General features: G+C 44.4%; 1 protein-coding gene across 3 annotated transcripts in view; it reads left to right on the top strand.

Annotated features, from left to right (window-relative positions):
- Positions 1 to 19,247, top strand: part of LOC115146512 (arf-GAP with SH3 domain, ANK repeat and PH domain-containing protein 2-like) — a 101,566-nt gene that overhangs the window by 44,636 nt on the left and 37,683 nt on the right. For all 3 annotated transcript variants that reach the window (XM_065004306.1, XM_065004307.1, XM_065004304.1), the window contains exons 3-4: positions 5,250 to 5,395; positions 8,161 to 8,235. In XM_065004306.1, the coding sequence (XP_064860378.1) occupies positions 5,250 to 5,395; positions 8,161 to 8,235 (221 nt within the window). The remainder of the gene's footprint in view (positions 1 to 5,249; positions 5,396 to 8,160; positions 8,236 to 19,247) is intronic.

The raw sequence follows: 19,247 nt of genomic DNA, 5'->3' as shown, positions 1-19,247 counted from the left end.
CTCTCATTGCACTCCACGAGGAGCCTGCCTGTATCTTGAATGCAGTAGAAGCCAAGGTAAGTTGCTAGCTAGCATTAAACCTATCTTATAAAAAACAATCAATCACTCATAATCACTAGTTAACTACACATGGTTGATTATATTACTAGTTTATCTAGCGTGTCCTGTGTTGCACATAATCGATGCAACGCAGGGGGATGATTTAACAATGGCGCATTTGCGAAAAAAGCACAATCGTTGCACGACTGTACCTAACCATAAACACCAATGCCTTTCTTAAAATCAATACACAGAAGTATATATTTTTAAACCTGCATATTTAGCTAAAATAAATCCAGTTTAGCAGGCAATATTAACCAGGGGAAATTGTGTCACTTCTCTTGCGTTCATTGTACGCAGAGTCAGGGTATATGCAACAGTTTGGGCAGCCTGGCTCATTGCGAACTAATTTGACAGAATTTCACGTAATTATGACATAACATTGAAGGTTGTACAATGTAACAGGATTATTTAGACTTAGGGATTCCACCTGTTAGATAAAATACAGAACTGTTCCGTATTTCACTGAAAGAATAAATGTTTTGTTTTCGAAATGATAGTGTCTGGATACGACCATATTAATGACCAAAGGCTCGTACTTCTGTGTGTTATTATGTTATAATTACGTCTATGATTTGATATTTGATAGAGCAGTCTGACTGAGCGATGGTAGGCAGCAGCAGACTCGCAAGCATTCATTCAAACAGCACTTTTGTGCGTTTTGCCAGCAGCTCTTCGCAAGCATTGCTCCGTTTATGACTTCAAGCCTATCAACTCCCGAGATTAGGCTGCTGTAACCGATGTGAAATAGCTAGCTATTTAGCAGGGTGCGTGCTAATAGCGTTACAAATGTCACTCGCTCTGAGACTTGGAGTAGTTGTTCCACTTGCTCTGCATGGGTAACACTGCTTCGAGGTTGGCTGTTGATGATTTGTTCCTGGTTCGAGCCCAGGTAGGGGCAAGGAGAGGGACGGAAGCTATACTGTTACACTGGCAATACTATAGTGCCTATAAGAACATCCATTAGTCAAAGGTATATGAAATATAAATGGTATAGAGAGAAATAATCCTATAAATACTATATTAACTACAACCTAAAACCTCTTCCCTTGGAATATTGAAATCTCATGTTAAAAGGAACCACCAATATGTTCTGAGCTAGGAACTCAAACGTTAGCTTTTTTACATGGCACATATTGCACTTTTACTTCTCCAACACTTTGTTTTTGCATTATTTATACCAAATTGAACATGCTTCATTATTTATTTGAGGCTAAATGGATTTGTATTGATGTATTATATTAAGTTAAAATAAGTGTTCATTCATTATAATTTATGTTATAATTGTCATTATTACAAATTTAAAAAAATTAAATCGGCCGATTTAATTGGTATCTGCTTTTTTGGGTCCTCCAATAATCGGTAACGGTATCGGCATTGAAAAATCATAATCGGTTGACATCTACCACACACTGCTCTGTGCACTAACCAAGGCCGCTATTTATTATTCTAAATAAATGTTATTGGTCACATGCTTCGTAAGCAACAGGTGTAAAAGAAGAGGGAAATTCTTACTGACGGTCACTTCCCAACAAAGCAGAGAGAAAGAAAATGGTGAAATAATAAATATACAGTGAGTAACGATAACTTGGCTGTATAGACAGGGTACCAGTACTGAGTGCGAGGTAATTGAGGTAGATACACTACATGACCAAATATATGTGGACACCTGCTCATCGAACATCTCATTCCAAAATCATGGGCATTAATATGGAGTTGGTCCTCCCCCTTTGCTGCTATAACAGCTTACATTCTTCTGGGAAGGCTTTCCTCTACTTGATGGAATATTGCTGTGGGGACTTGGCTGTGTGCTTAATTTTATACACCTGTTAGCAACGGGTGTGGCTGAAATAGCCAAATCCACTCATTTGAAAGGGTGTCCTCATATATACTTACACTGAGTGTACAAAACATTTAGGAACACCTTCCTAATATTGCATTTCACCCCCTTTTGGACTTAGAACAGCCTCAATTCCTCAGGGCATGGACTAAAATGTGTCGAAAGCGTTCCACAGGGATGCTGGCCCATGTTGACTTAAATGCTTCCCACAGATGTGTCAAGATGGCTGGATGTCTTTCGGGTGGCGAACCAGTCTTGATACACACGGGAAACTGTTGAGCATGAAACCCAGCAGCATTGCAGTTCTTGACACACTCAAACCAGCGTGCCTGACATCTACTTTCCATACCCTGTTTAAAGGCACTTAAATCTATTATATTGACCATTCACCTTCTGAATGGCACACACACACACTCCATGTCTCAAGGATTAAAAATCCTTATTTAATTTAGTCTCCTCCCCTTCATCTACACTGATTGAAGAATATTTAACAGGTGACATCAATAAGGGATCATAGCTTTCACCTGGTCAGTCAATGACATGGAAAGAGCACGTGTTCTTAATGTTGTGTAGAGTCAGTGTAGAACTAGGAATAAAGTGACTAGGCAACAGGATAGATAATAAACAGTAGCAGCAGTGTTTGTGAAGAGTCAAAAAAGTTAGTAGAAAAGGGTCAGTGCAGATTGTCCAGGTAGCTATATGGTTGACTTTTTAACAGTATTATGGCTTGGGGGCCTCCTGAGTGGCGCAGTGGTCTAAGACACTGCATCACAGTGCTAGCTGTGCCACTAGAGATCCTGGGTTGGAGTCCAGGATCTGTCACAGCCAGCCGTGTCCGGGAGATTCTTGGGGCGGCGCACAATTGGCCCAGCGTCGCCCGGGTTAGGGGAGCGTTTGACCGGCAGGGATGTCTTTGTCTCATCGCGCACTAGAGACTCCTGGGCCGGGCGCAGAGCACGGTTACATGGTCATCAGGTATACGGTGTTTCCGCCAACACATTGGGGCGGCTGGCTTCCGGGTTAAGTGGGCATTGTGTCAAGAAGCAGTGTGGCTTGGTTGGGTTGTGTTTCGGAGGACCCACTGCTATCGACCTTCGCCTCTCCCAAGTCCGTACGGGAGTTGCAGCGATGTGTGTGTGTGTGTGTGTGTGTGTGTCTGTACCTGTGTGTGTGTGTGTGTGTCTGTACGTGTGTGTGTGTGTGTGTCTGTGTGTGTGTGTGTGTGTGTGTGTCTCTTCCCAGTCCCAGCTGTTTTATAAGCTGTATTTCTATCTGTTTTCTGAATCTGATTCTACAGGCCCCTACTCCACTACCACATATCTGCAACACAATCCATGTGTACGTGTGTGTATAGTGCGTATGTTATCACGTGTGTATATGCATCAAATCAAATTTTATTTGTCACATGCGCCGAATACAACAGGTGTAGACTTTACAGTGAAATGCTTCAGGGTCCTGTTGGTTCCAGACTTGCTGCATTGGTATCGCTTGCTGTGTGGTAGTAGAAAGAACAGTGTATGACCTTTGTGGCTGCAATTTTTAATTTTTAATTTATTTTCTTACATTTTACCCCTTTTTCTCCCCAATTTCGTGGTATCCACTTGTTTAGTAGCTACTATCTTGTCTCATCGCTACAACTTCTGTACGGGCTCGGGAGAGACGAAGGTTGAAAGTCATGCGTCCTCCGATACACAACCCAACCAAGCCGCACTGCTTCTTAACACAGCGCGCATCCAACCCGGAAGCCAGCTGCACCAATGTGTTGGAGGAAACACCGTGCACCTGGCAACCTTGGCTAGCGCGCACTGCGCCCGGCCCGCCGCAGGAGTCGCTGGTGCGCGATGAGACAAGGATATCCCTACCGGCCAAGCCCTCCCTAACCCGCACGACGCGAGACCAATTTTGCGTCGGACCTCCCGATCGCATCCGGTTACGACAGAGCCTGGGCACGAATCCAGGGTCTCTGGTGGCACAGCTGGTGCTGCAGTACAGCGCCCTTCACCACTGCGCCACCCGGGAGGCCTTGGCTGCAATTTCTGACACGTTTTAGGGCCTTCCTCTAACACCGCCTGGTATAGAGGTCCTGGATGGCAGCTAGATTGGCCCCAGTGTACTGGGCAGTATGCACTACCCTATAATGCCTTGCAGTAGGATGCCAAGCAGCTGCCATACCAAGCAGTGATGCAGCCATTCAAGATGCTCTCAATAGTGCAGCTGTACAACTTTTGACGATCTGAGGGCCCATGCCAAATATACCATCTCCTGAGGCGGAATCTTTTCAGCCTCTTGAGGAGGAAGAGGCATTGTCGTGCCCTCTTCACGACTGAGTTGGTGTTTTTGGACCTTGATATATCCTTAGTGATGTGGACACAGAGGAACTTGAAGCTCTCGACCCATTTCACTACAGCCCGTCTATGTAAATGGGGTGTGCTCGGCTCTCCGTTTCCTGTAGTCCACGATCAGCGCCTTTATCTTGCTGACGTTGAGAGGAGAAGTTGTTGATGTTGTTGTTCTGGCACCACACTGCCAGGTCTCATCGGTGATCAGGCCTACCACTGTCTTATCGTCAGCAAACTTAATGATGGTGTGGGGTTCGTGCACGGCCACGCAGTCGTGAGTGAAAAGGGAGAACAGGAGGGGACTAAGCACACACCCCTGAGGGACCCCTGTGTTGAGGGTCAGCGTGGCTGATGTGTTGCCTACCCTTCCCATCTCAGAGTGGCCTGTCTGGATGTCCAGGATCCAGTTGCAGAGGGAGATGTTCAGTCCCAGGATCCTCAGCTTAATGATGAACTTTGAGGGCACTATGGTGTTGAACGCTGAGCTGTGGTCAATGAATAACATTCTCACGTAGGTGTTCCTTTTGTCCATGTGGGAAAGGTCAGTTTCGAGTGCAATAAAGATTGTGTGATCTGTTGGGGCGGTATGCGAATTGGGATTGATTTTTGCCATGTAAAGATAAGAAAGTTAGTGTGTGTGTGTGTGTGTGTCTTCTTCTGCTGAGAACACTGTGTAAGTACATACCTGAATAACATGCTGGCAGAGTGATTGTTAAATGGCACACTGGAATGGTGCTGCCACTCTGCATAGTGAGCTAGAGAGTTATACACTTGTTTGTTCGACTACTCACACTCACTCTGAGATATCTCCCCAGTGCCTTTTAAAGTTTATGGCTGAATTAACTACAGGAGAGGGAGAGGGAGCCATTGTCTGTACACTTCACCTTTCCATTCATTTCTTTTTTCCTTAGTCCCCTCTATCACCTTGTCCTCCGTAGTCATCCTTTGTTTTTTTCTCTCCTGTGTGTCAGCCCATGTGGAGAATGAGGAGCAGTACACCCAGGCCCTCGAGAAGTTTGGGGAGAACTGTGTCTACAGGGATGACCCCGACCTGGGCTCTGCCTTCCTGAAGTTCTCTGTCTTCACCAAGGAGCTCACCGCCCTCTTCAAAAACCTGGTGAGACTGAAATGTTGTTCTGTTATGCACCTTAAAATCTAATTTTATTTCTCACGCCAAATACAACCTTACAGGGAAATGCTTACCTTCAAACTAAGTATTTGTTCTGACTGATGAAAAGACTACTATCTTGAGGAATTTGGGATTAAATAATTGTAAGTTTCTTCCTAGGTTCTGGCCTTTCTAGGGAGTATTTCCTAGCCACCATGCTTCTACACCTGCATTGCTTGCTGTTTGGGGCTTTAGGCTGGATTTCTTTACATCACTTTGTGACATCAGCTATGTAAGAAGGGCTTTATAAATACATTTGATTGTGGAGGTAGCCGGGAATCAAAGCCAGGAGATTAGCCATTCCATCCTGACTCCAACATGGCAATCTATTTCCATACCTGGCAAGCCATGTGGTCAGTTCTTGAGACAACACAGATTAAATCAACAGTGAATTAGCTCTGTGTAATTTGACATTGTTCCTGTTGTGAGGCAAAATCCTCTAGAATGGCTGTCAGGTGTTTCTAATAAAGCTTTAGGGTTGTTTGAATTTGTTTTGGAGTCAAAGCAGGATCTGAGTAAATTGGATCCAGCAGATATTTGGTCTCCAAGTAGCACTTTGGAAGCTGCGATGGAAAACTGATCTATCCCATTCCAGATTACATTCTGACCCCAGGGGATAAGCAGTTAGAGCAGGATGATCGTCTTTAATGCCATCATGTAGGAATTCCACAGTCACACATATGCAGTGTTTCCCCTATATTCATTTAGTTGCAGTGGCCTGCCGCTAATAAATTGTTCCCACCGCTGCTAAAAATATGTAATTTGTTTTATTTATATAATATATATATATATATATATACATACACTACCGTTCAAAAGTTGGGGTCACATAGAAATGTAATTGTTTTTGAAAGATAAGCACATTTTTTTGGTCCGTTAAAATAACATAAAATTGATCAGAGATACAGTGTAGACATTGTTAATGTTGTAAATGACTATTGTAGCTGGAAATGGCAGATTTTTTTATGGGAATATCTAATAGGCGTACAGAGGCCCATTATCAGCAGCCATCATTCCTTTGTTCCAATGGCACGTTGTGTTAGCTAATCCAAGTTTATAATTTTAAAAGGCAAATTGATCATTATAAAACCCTTTTGCAATTGTTAGCACAGCTGAAAACTGTTGTCCTGATTAAAGAAGAAATTAAACTGACCTTCCTCCAGATACTAGTTGAGTATCTGGAGCATCACCATTTGTGGGTTCAATTACAGGCTCAAAATGGCCAGGAACAAAGAACTTTCTTCTGAAACTCGTCAGTCTATACTTGTTCTGAGAAATGAAGGCTATTCCATGCAAGAAACTGAAGATCTCGTACAACGCTGTGTACTACTCCATTCACAGAACAACGCAAACCGGCTATTTAATGAAGCTGCCAGTTGAGGACTTGTGAGGCGTCTGTTTCTCAAACTAGACACTAATGTACTTGTCCTCTTGCTCAGTTGTGCACCGGGTCCTCCCACTCCTCTTTATATTCTGGTTAGAGACAGTTTGCGCCGTTCTGTAAATGAAGTTGATTGAGAAATGTGTCTGTTATTTGAACTCTGTGAAACATTTATTTGTTGCAATTTCTGAGATTCAGTTGACTCTAATGATCTTATCCTCTGCAGCAGAGGTCTCTGGGTCTTCATTTCCTATGGCAGTCCTCATGAGAGCCAGTTTCATCATAGTGCTTGATGGTTTTTGTGACTGCACTTGAAGAAACATTCAAAGTTATTGAAATTTTCCGCATTGACTGACCTTAGTGTCTTAAAGTAATGTTGGACTCATTTCTCTTTGCTTATTTGAGCTGTTCTTGCCATAATATGGACTTGGTCTTTTACCAAATAAGGCTATCTTCTGTATACCAACCCTACCTTGTCAGAACCCAACTGATTGGCTGAAATGCATTAAGAAGGAAAGAAATTCCACAAATGAACTTTTAACAAACTTTTAACAAATCTATTTCCAAGCCACCGTGCTTCTACACCTGCATTGCTTGCTGTTTGGGGTTTTAGGCTGGGTTTCTGTACAGCACTTTGAGATATCAGCTGATGTAAGAAGGGCTATATAAATCAATTTGATTTAGGTGACTGAGTGTGAAAAGCTGTCAAGGCAAAGGGTGGGTACTTTGAAGATCTCAAATATAAAATATATTTTGATTTGTTTAAAACTTTTTGTTTTACTACATGATTCCATGTGTTATTTCATAGTTTTGATGTCCTCACAATTATTCTACAATGTAGAAAATAGTAAAAAATTAAGAAAAACCCTTGAATGAGTAGGTGTGTCCAAACCTTTGACTGATACTCTATGTATGTGTGTGTGTGTATATATATAAATAGATAGATATACACATTTCTGCTGAGATGCGCTTTTAAATGGATAGTTGTTGTCTCAATGACTGGAAGCCTATGGGAACACCTGGCATGTAATTGAGCGAATGCTAGTAGCAGTGCACCCCCTACCACACCCTTGCCAAAACACTGCATATCCCTTTAATTCCACAGTAGATGTCACTTTAGAGGAAATTCAACACACAGTTGCACCGTATACAGAAGTAATGTCTTTACAAAAGGACATTGAGAACAGACCGACACACACATACACAAACAGAACACACAGCCAGGTAAGGTGAGGACATTTAAACAGCATGCAACATCTCTGGTTGTCTCTATTCACCCATGATTGTGTTAAACCCTCTCTGACCTAAGCTTCTCTCCACTGTGTCCATTCAGTTCCAGAACATGAACAACATCATCACCTTCCCTCTGGACAGCCTGCTGAAAGGAGACCTGAAAGGAGTCAAAGGGGTGAGGAACACTGTCCTCCATGTCTTTCTGTTGGACACTCACACTGTCCTCCGTGTCTTTCTGTTGGACACTCACACTATCCTCCATGTCTTTATGTTGGACACTCACACTATCCTCCATGTCTTTCTGTTGGACACTCACACTGTCCTCCGTGTCTCTATGTTGGACACTCACACTATCCTCCATGTCTTTCTGTTGGACACTCACACTGTCCTCCGTGTCTCTATGTTGGACACTCACACTATCCTCCATGTCTTTATGTTGGACACTCACACTGTCCTCCGTGTCTTTCTGTTGGACACTCACACTATCCTCCATGTCTTTATGTTGGACACTCACACTATCCTCCATGTCTTTATGTTGGACACTCACACTATCCTCCATGTCTCTATGTTGGACACTCACACTATCCTCCATGTCTTTCTGTTGGACACTCACACTATCCTCCATGTCTTTATGTTGGACACTCACACTATCCTCCATGTCTTTCTGTTGGACACTCACACTATCCTCTGTGTCTTTCTGTTGGACACTCACACTATCCTCCATGTCTTTATGTTGGACACTCACACTATCCTCCATGTCTTTATGTTGGACACTCACACTATCCTCCATGTCTTTCTGTTGGACACTCACACTATCCTCTGTGTCTTTCTGTTGGACACTCACACTATCCTCCATGTCTCTATGTTGGACACTCACACTATCCTCCATGTCTTTCTGTTGGACACTCACACTATCCTCTGTGTCTTTCTGTTGGACACTCACACTATCCTCCATGTCTTTATGTTGGACACTCACACTATCCTCCATGTCTTTCTGTTGGACACTCACACTATCCTCTGTGTCTTTCTGTTGGACACTCACACTATCCTCCATGTCTCTATGTTGGACACTCACACTATCCTCCATGTCTTTCTGTTGGACACTCACACTGTCCTCCGTGTCTCTATGTTGGACACTCACACTATCCTCTGTGTCTTTCTGTTGGACACTCACACTATCCTCCATGTCTCTATGTTGGACACTCACACTATCCTCCATGTCTTTCTGTTGGACACTCACACTATCCTCTGTGTCTTTCTGTTGGACACTCACACTATCCTCTGTGTCTTTCTGTTGGACACTCACACTATCCTCCATGTCTCTATGTTGGACACTCACACTATCCTCCATGTCTCTATGTTGGACACTCACACTATCCTCCATGTCTTTCTGTTGGACACTCACACTGTTCTCCATGTCATGTCTCTATGTTGGACACTCACACTATCCTCCATGTCTTTCTGTTGGACACCCACACTATCCTCCATGTCTCTATGTTGGACACTCACACTATCCTCCATGTCTCTATGTTGGACACTCACACTATCCTCCATGTCTTTCTGTTGGACACTCACACTGTTCTCCATGTCATGTCTCTATGTCGGACACTCACACTATCCTCCATGTCTTTCTGTTGGACACCCACACTATCCTCCATGTCTCTATGTTGGACACTCACACTATCCTCCATGTCTCTATGTTGGACACTCACACTGTCCTCCGTGTATTTCTGTTGGACACCCACACTATCCTCCATGTCTCTATGTTGGACACTCACACTATCCTCCGTGTCTTTCTGTTGGACACTCACACTATCCTCCATGTCTTTATGTTGGACACTCACACTATCCTCCATGTATTTCTGTTGGACACTCACACTATCCTCCATGTATTTCTGTTGGACACTCACACTATCCTCCATGTATTTCTGTTGGACACTCACACTATCCTCCATGTATTTCTGTTGGACACTCACACTGTCCTCTGTGTCTCTATGTTGGACACTCACACTATCCTCCATGTCTTTCTGTTGGACACTCACACTATCCTCCATGTCTCTATGTTGGACACTCACACTATCCTCCATGTCTTTCTATTGGACACTCACACTATCCTCCATGTCTCTATGTTGGACACTCACACTATCCTCCATGTCTTTCTGTTGGACACTCACACTATCCTCCGTGTCTTTCTGTTGGACTGTGTGGTGTTTGTTATTAGACCTCTATAGGGATTTGTATGAAGGTAAAGGTCCTCCTATTACCCTGCTCTACTGTGGTAACTCACGCTTCTGTGTGTGTGATGTTAATTACTAGGTACTAGCAATGTTTTGTACCTGGTAGAGAACAGAGAAGCTGTATGAGTTGAGTGTTTTCCTGCTGGTACAGTGTTACCCCAGACCCCATGATTTCCTGTGTGTGTGTGTTGGGGGTGGAAACTATAAACAGCATACCACTCTTGCACTAGCCAACACATTAACTACACTCCATCACACATGTCAAGTCTGGGACCAGCACACTCATTCTACTAGCTCCAGGACAAACCAGTTAGCCAGCCAGCGTGTGATGAGGCAGACAGCATACTGCAGGAATGCAGTCAGAATCCTGTCTATATCCATGGGAGGCCGGCCCCAGACAGCCCAGCCCAGACACCCCTCCAGTCCTCCAGTCTACCAGGCCCAGCCCAGACACCCCTCCAGTCTACCAGGCCCAGCCCAGACACACCTCCAGTCTACCAGGCCCAGCCCAGACACACCTCCAGTCTACCAGGCCCAGCCCAGCCCAGACACACCTCCAGTCTACCAGGCCCAGCCCAGCCCAGACACCCCTCCAGTCTACCAGTCTACCAGGCCCAGCCCAGACACCCCACCAGTCTACCAGGCCCAGCCCAGACACCCCTCCAGTCTACCAGGCCCAGCCCAGACACCCCTCCAGTCTACCAGGCCCAGCCCAGACACCCCTCCAGTCTACCAGGCCCAGCCCAGACACCCCTCCAGTCTACCAGGCCAAGCCCAGCCCAGACACCCCTCCAGTCTACCAGGCCAAGCCCAGCCCAGACACCCCTCCAGTCTACCAGGCCCAGCCCAGACACGCCTCCAGTCTACCAGGCCCAGCCCAGCCCAGACACGCCTCCAGTCTACCAGGCCCAGCCCAGCCCAGACACCCCTCCAGTCTACCAGGCCCAGTCCAGCCCAGACACCCCTCCAGTCTACCAGGCCAAGCCCAGCCCAGACACCCCTCCAGTCTATCAGGCCCAGCCCAGCCCAGACACCCCTCCAGTCTACCAGGCCCAGCTCAGACACCCCTCCAGTCTACCAGGCCCAGCCCAGCTCAGACACCCCTCCAGTCTACCAGGCCCAGCCCAGACACCCCTCCAGCACTACCAGGCCCAGCCCAGACACACCTCCAGCACTACCAGGCCCAGCCCAGCCCAGACACCCCTCCAGTCTACCAGGCCCAGACCAGACAACCCTCCAGTCTGCCAGGCCTCTAATCCCATCAGCACTCATTACTTTCTGCTCTGACCTCTGCACCACAACCGCGTGGGTCACAAGTGCCACTGTCTGATGTGTACTAGCACTAATGAGGCTGTTCCCTCTATCTTTCTCTCTTTTTGTCTGTCTCTCTCTCTGTCTCTCTTTCATTCGCTCTCGCTCTCTCTCTCCTAAGAAAGACTACTAGCCAGTCACTAGCTAGCTACAGTACTCCCTAGTTACCCCATGGCTTCTCATCACTCATACATTCTCCAAGGACTCGTGCTTTCTTGGAGGACACTCTTGTTTCTGTCCCTTGCCCTCTCCCTCTGTCTTTCTCTCTCTCTCTCCGTTGTAACTTTGGCATCGACAGGCTACATCAGACTTGTGTACAGAGCCTCTCTTGTCTGCCGAGAGTGAAGCCATAGGCCTTTGAACTGTGAACACTGACAGAGAGGGAGAATGGTGCAGATCTGCTCACTACCCCACTGGTGACTCTCCTTACACTCTTAACATGGTGACTGGTGACTCTCCTTACACTCTTAACATGGTAACTGGGGACTCTCCTTACACTCTTGACATGGTGACTGGGGACTCTCCTTACACTCTTGACATGGTGACTGGGGACTCTCCTTACACTCTTGACATGGTGACTGGGGACTCTCCTTACACTCTTGACATGGGGCTAATGAGGTGCTAGTCATGGTGCTCTGCTCTGACTCATTTATCCTGTCTATCCATTACCACTGAGGGAGGGAGGGGAGAGCGAGAGAAAGTATGTTTGTGTGAGTGAGAGACAGAAAGTGACGAATTGAAGACTTCCCATCCCAGCTTGCAATGCATACCGTTCGCTATCCCCCCTCACTTCCTCATCATTATTCCTCTTTTCCTCTCCCAGAGGAAGTACCTGTGGAGAGCAGGAGGAAGGCGTCTAGACCAGCCTGAGTAGTGTTGGGTAGGGAGTGAGAGAGAGAGAGACCCTCCATCCCAGACACACCGCTCTAGCCTAATTAGCGTTTCATCTAGTCTGACTCAAACATAAAACAGACTCTCCTGTCCTTCCTGCTCCCATGATCGTATTGCTATATTTCCCAAATCACCTGGACATCATCAAGAGGATACCACGTCAGATTCAATAGTCTTATGTTCATTGTGAGTATGTCACAGACATGAATACTGTTCAGTAAATGCATTGTGTAAGTATGGCTGGGGGTTGAGTTAAAGCACTTTGTAGAGACGGTTAAAGCACTTTGTAGAGTCAACAACGTTAGCTTGACATTGGCTCGTATATTTTCAGTGACTGCGGTCTGGGATGGTACTTAGCCGTTCCCATGGGAGACTGACAGTAATTGAGCTGAGATTACAGGGCTTTCACACCATAACCATTTAGTTCAAAACTAATTTGAGGCTGTTTTACGCTCCACTCATCCCTTCTTCCTGCTGTTCCCACCTCAACAGGGAAAGGATGTTGAGGATTTGACATGCTGCTCTGTGGAGCTATGAGGTTAGGACCCCTGCGTTTTCCGTTTCCTTTCACTTTGGAATTTTGATGTTACTTCCGTATGGACGGTGAATGACTCATACACTCCTGACCTGCGGCACTGTGAACTCAGTGTGTGTGTTTGCGTATATGCATTCATGTGTGTATGCGTGCATGCCTACCTGCCTGCATGTGTGTGTGTAGGCCTATGTGCCTGCATGCATATGTGTGGGTGTGTGTTCAAGGTTACAGTGTTTCTGGCTACACTAGTCTGGGTCCAGTCTGCTTCTACTGAGTCAAAGACAGCCCTAGAAAGCTTAAAGTAAGCCAAGATTCATATTGGTTAATACTTCAGTTGGAACGTCATACACTGTATGTGAAGTTCTACTGAAATCTCCTTAGTCCAAACTGGAATAGGACACAACTAACGATGACACAGCGTACACTCCCTGTCTGTCTGTGGCAAAGTGCTGGCTAATGCCCTCTTACTTGGTGGAAAGGTTATTGTTGCTGACTGGGGCCCACAGCTCCACCTAACCCACCTTCCAGCTCCAAACACTGAACATAAACAGACTGGTGGAAAGTGCTGAGGCCACCAAACACCAGAGCCATGGGGATTTACGGACTGGACACTGGGATGACGTCATCCCTTCCAATGCTAAACGTTCTGATCCTTTGTATCTATGAACACTCACACACACACACGCAAGCAAGTAGTGGGTAGATCCTGAGTCCCAACTGATGTGAGCCCAGATGATGCCCCCCCATAGTGGGCCAGTGAATTGTGAAACCCACCCGCCCACACGGAATGATCACTGAGCCTTTTAGCTCCTAGCACCTCTGCCAAAGGAATGATCGCTGAGCCTTTTAGCTCCTAGCACCTCTGCCAAAGGAATGATCTCACCTTTATTCCACACCAAGAACAGATTAGGGAGTGGTAGCATCATAAATCATGGGTTTTTAACAGGTGCTCTTGACCGCAGCAAGAACAGGTTGAAGTTGAAATCTGTCATTTTTATGTTTAGGTTTGAGGTCTTGAAAAGGCCCTTACAGGTCACATTCCAATTCACTGGACAGGCATGTAGGCCTACCACTACTGCACCTCCTCAACAGTGGAGACATTCCATTCTGAAGCACTGGAAAGTACACTTAACATTTGAAGCCTTAGAGGCCACCGGTGGCTATTGACCATGTTCACTAAGACAAGGACAGTAGTGCAGAAGTCTAGAATAAATTAAACCAGGTGGTACCATTTGGGATGCATCCTAGAACTGTAAAAATGAGATTCAGGCAATATGTTTAATATGACAGCAAAATAGCTCCAGATTGATTGTAATAATGCGGTAGTACATTTATTGTAACAAAGCTTTAGAAAGATGAGCTTTTGTTCCAGGATGCGTCACATTTTATACCACCACCTTCCAGTTAATTACATTATAAAAATGCCTTTATGGCGGCCACTGAAATAATGATTTGATATGAAAAACACTGTTACATTTTAAGGCTTCAGCAGAAATGAGCAATACCATTTAGAAAATCATGATACTGTAGCAACCAGTGCTCTCTGAAGTTAGTGATCAGGATGCAGTCAGAAAATCCACAATAAAGAAACAAATTAGCAGTACAATCAGTTAATCCATCTCATCATGTTAACAGTATTTTCATCGGCCTCAGAAGCAGCAATTACGGCCACCGCTGCAGTGTATGGAGAGAAAATTACACAGGCAATTTCATCCGTTAATGTCTGTTTTTGTTTGTCCCTGATCACTGTTTATTCATTGGTCCAGACTGGAAAAGGGTTGCAGAATCTAGCATTTGATCGAACAGCTGTTGAACGCTACCGTATTACGATGGGAAATCTGTTTAGCTGTTCAGTGGTGCAGCCACTGAAACAGTGTTACGTTTATTGGGCGCGTACACCGTTTTGCAGGTGTTATCACAGGTGCAGCAAAATGCTTATGATTCTAGCTCCCACAGTGCAGCAATGTCTAACGATACAATAACAATACACACAGAAAATGGAATGAAGACATGTCAGTCTGAAATATACTGAACAAAAATATAAAAGTAACATGTAAAGTGTTGGTCCCATGTTTCATGAGCTGAAATAAAAGATCCCAGAAATGTTCCATATGCACAAAAAGCTTATTTTTCTCAAATGTTGTGCACAAATTTGTTTACATCCATGTTAGTGAGCATTTCACTATTTTCCAAGATCGTCCATCCACCTGACACGTGTGGCATATCAAGAAGCTGATTAAATAGAATGATCATCACACAGGTGCACCTTGTACTGGGGGACAATAAAAGGCCACTCTAAAAAGTGCAGTTTAGTCACACAACACTATCCCACAGATGTCTCAAGTTTTGAGGGAGTGTGCAATAGGCATGCTGACTGCAGTAATGTCCACCACAGGTGTTACCAAATAATTTAATGTTAATTTCTCTACCATAAGTTGCCTCCAACGTTGTTTTAGAGAATGTGGCAGTACATCCAACCTGCCTCACAACCGCAGACCACGTGTAACCACGCCAGCACAGGACCTCCACATCCACGGATATGGATGTTGACTTGTTGAAATCCTTCAATGAAAGGCTTGCCAAACTTGATGTCTTGAATATACTACGAGAGGACAACAATGCATTATGTGCCAGTCTAAAATTCAGCCAATGTCAGATTGATGATCTAAGAAAAGAGAACACGGCTCTGAAAGGTTCTGTAGACTCTATTCATAGCAAGGTGGAGCTGAAAGGTACTGTAGACTCTATTCATAGCAAGGTGGAGCTGAAAGGTACTGTAGACTCTATTCATAGCAAGGTGGAGCTGAAAGGTACTGTAGACTCTATTCATAGCAAGGTGGAGCTGAAAGGTACTGTAGACTCTATTCATAGCAAGGTGGAGCTGAAAGGTACTGTAGACTCTATTCATAGCAAGGTGGATCTGAAAGGTACTGTAGACTCTATTCATAGCAAGGTGGAGCTGAAAGGTACTGTAGACTCTATTCATAGCAAGGTGGAGCTGAAAGGTACTGTAGACTCTATTCATAGCAAGGTGGAGCTGAAAGGTACTGTAGACTCTATTCATAGCAAGGTGGAGCTGAAAGGTACTGTAGACTATTCATAGCAAGGTGGAGCTGAAAGGTACTGTAGACTCTATTCATAGCAAGGTGGAGGTGAAAGGTACTGTAGACTCTATTCATAGCAAGGTGGAGCTGAAAGGTACTGTAGACTATTCATAGCAAGGTGGAGCTGAAAGGTACTGTAGACTCTATTCATAGCAAGGTGGAGCTGAAAGGTACTGTAGACTCTATTCATAGCAAGGTGGAGCTGAAAGGTACTGTAGACTCTATTCATAGCAAGGTGGAGCTGAAAGGTACTGTAGACTCTTCATAGCAAGGTGGAGCTGAAAGGTACTGTAGACTCTTCATAGCAAGGTGGAGCTGAAAGGTACTGTAGACTCTATTCATAGCAAGGTGGAGCTGAAAGGTACTGTAGACTCTATTCATAGCAAGGTGGAGCTGAAAGGTACTGTAGACTATTCATAGCAAGGTGGAGCTGAAAGGTACTGTAGACTCTATTCATAGCAAGGTGGAGCTGAAAGGTACTGTAGACTCTTCATAGCAAGGTGGAGGTGAAAGGTACTATAGACTCTATTCATAGCAAGGTGGAGGTGGTGCAAAGGGAGAACAAACAACTTAAAGAACCGTGCTTGATGTACAGTGTCGATCAATGCGGGACAATCATCTTTTCAGGGATCCCGGAGAATGACAACAGCAGAGGCTGTAAGGACACTGTCTGAGACTTTATGTTGTGCCCACAGATGTTGTGCGTAATGTCCCTTTCTCCAGAGTCCATAGAATGTGTAAGGCCTCTGGGAATAGGCCACGGGCTGTTATTGCATGTTTTGAACATTTTAAGCAAAAGGAAATGGCGAAGAGCAGGGGCAGAGAACTCGGAAACACTGATTTTGGAATGAATGATCACTTCCCCATGGAGCTCAATGAAAGGAGAAATAAACAGTATCCCATCATGAAAGAAAAGTGTTGCCTGAACCAATGAGTCCTTGGTGATGGATAAACTTTACATGAACAGGCAACTGTATTGGGACTCTTGTAGCATAGATTTTTTTGATAAAAATAAAAATAAATGATATTGAAATGTAGGAACTGGGTTCTACAGCTTGAACCACAGCTGTCTCCACACCCTCCCCGCCTGGCCATCTAGATGTGTGAAAGTTAGTGTATAAAGCTAGTGATCCACCATCATGTATGATATTCCTACGAGTATGTACATTTAAATGTTGTATTACCATATCATACCATACCATATTGTATTACCATTCTCTATAGTTATGTACTTTAAAATGTATCACTTGACCAATTCGGCACATTTGGGCAGACTTGATACAAAATACGGTGCAGTATTGCAATGCTTCACTGCATCAATCTGAAACTTTGCACACACACTGCTAAATCTAAAATGTGCCTAAACTGCAATATTATGGCCTTTCTCTTGCATTTCAAAGATGATGGAACAAAACCCCAAAATTGAAAACGCTTAAAAAAAAATGTTTTAATGATCTTTTACCAGATCCTATGTGTTATATTCTCCTACATTCATTTCACATTTCCACTAACTTCAAATTGTTTCCTTTCAAATGGTATCAAGAATATGCATATCATTGCTTCAGGTCCTGAGCTACAGGCAGTTAGATTTGGGTATGTCATTTTAGGCGAAAACTTTTAAAAAAGAGTCGGGACTCTAGAGTAACTCCCTGGCTATTTTAATCCCATGTTCAAATCTGAGTTTGTGTGTTGTAGTGTGTCATGACAACTTCAACTACAGTATAACAAAAACATGCTCTATCAATCTTCACTTGACCAGGAAAGGGCTGCGTATAGCCTTCCTAACAAAATACTTTTTAATTTTTTTACATACAGGTTTTTAACTTGGTCAACATAAATAATATTAATATTTTTGCTTTGACCGAAACCCATTTGGATGCATCTGTTAATGATGGGCAAATTAACATTAATGGATATAGTCTACTTGGAAGGGACAGGAATAGGAATGGTGGGGGTGTAGCACTGTACATTCAGAATCATATACCCTTTAAGAGGAGGGATGACAATATATGTCAAATAGAGGCACTATGGGCTCCAGTACATCTGCTTCACCAGGCACCCATATTGGTAGGATGTGTGTTTCGACCTCCTAGCTCTAAGGTGTCCTATCTGGATTACTTATGCACTGGGTTTGAGCAGGCCACAGATCGTAACAGAGATGCAATTATCTTGGGTGATTTTAATATAAATTGGAAGGATCATAATAGTACAAATATAACTAAATTAATGATATATGCTGAGAGCTGTGGTTTGAAACAATTGGTTAATGATACTACTAAGTTAGGTCACCGTTCAGACGCGTGCATTGATCTGATCTTCTGTAATATACCATTGCAATGCTTAAAAGCCAGATCAATGCCAGTGGCCTGGACAGACCATAATATTGTCACCATAGCCATGAACACCAAGGTACCAAAGAAACCTCCAAGGATTGTTGTTAAGAGAAATGTTAAAACATTTCATCATGAGTAGGACTGTTGCGGTAACCGTATTACTGGCACACCGGCGGTCACAAGTCATGAAGGCAGTCAAATTCCACCTGACTGTTTAGTAACGGTATTTAGGCTTCTCCAAGCTCTGATGCTGCTGATGGTCATTAGTAGCCTACCAAACTTGCTAACTGCCTGGTACTCAGCACTCTATTGTCCCTCTAATCCCTCTGACATAAATCAAATTGAATCAAACACTTCATGAGCTCATGAGCTCATTTGTGGTCACTTTTGTTAATGGTATTTTCCCCACATTGCTGTGCTTATAATGTGAAGAAAAAGTAAATGTGGACAGGTCTTCCAAAGCTTTAATATGGATAATACAGACATCGCAGGAGTGGCTTTAGGACAAGTCTCTCAGTGGCCTCGAGTGGTCCAGTCAGAGTCTGGACTTGAACCCGATCGAACATCTCTGGAGAGACCTGGAAATAGCTGTGCAGCGACGCTACCCATCCAACCTGACAGAGCTTGAGAGGATCTGCACAGAAGAATGGGAGAAACTCCCCAAATACAGGCGTGCCAAGCCTGTATCGTCATACCCAAGAAAACTCTAGGCTGTAATCGCTGCCAAAGGTGCTTCAACAAAATACTGAATAAAGGGTCTGAATACTTATGTAAAT

Source organism: Oncorhynchus nerka, linkage group LG18 (assembly GCF_034236695.1).
Source record: "Oncorhynchus nerka isolate Pitt River linkage group LG18, Oner_Uvic_2.0, whole genome shotgun sequence".
NCBI classification, from domain to species: Eukaryota; Metazoa; Chordata; class Actinopteri; order Salmoniformes; family Salmonidae; genus Oncorhynchus; species Oncorhynchus nerka.
Note: the sequence above shows the minus strand (reverse complement) of the source record. Positions and strands in the feature narration are given on the sequence as shown.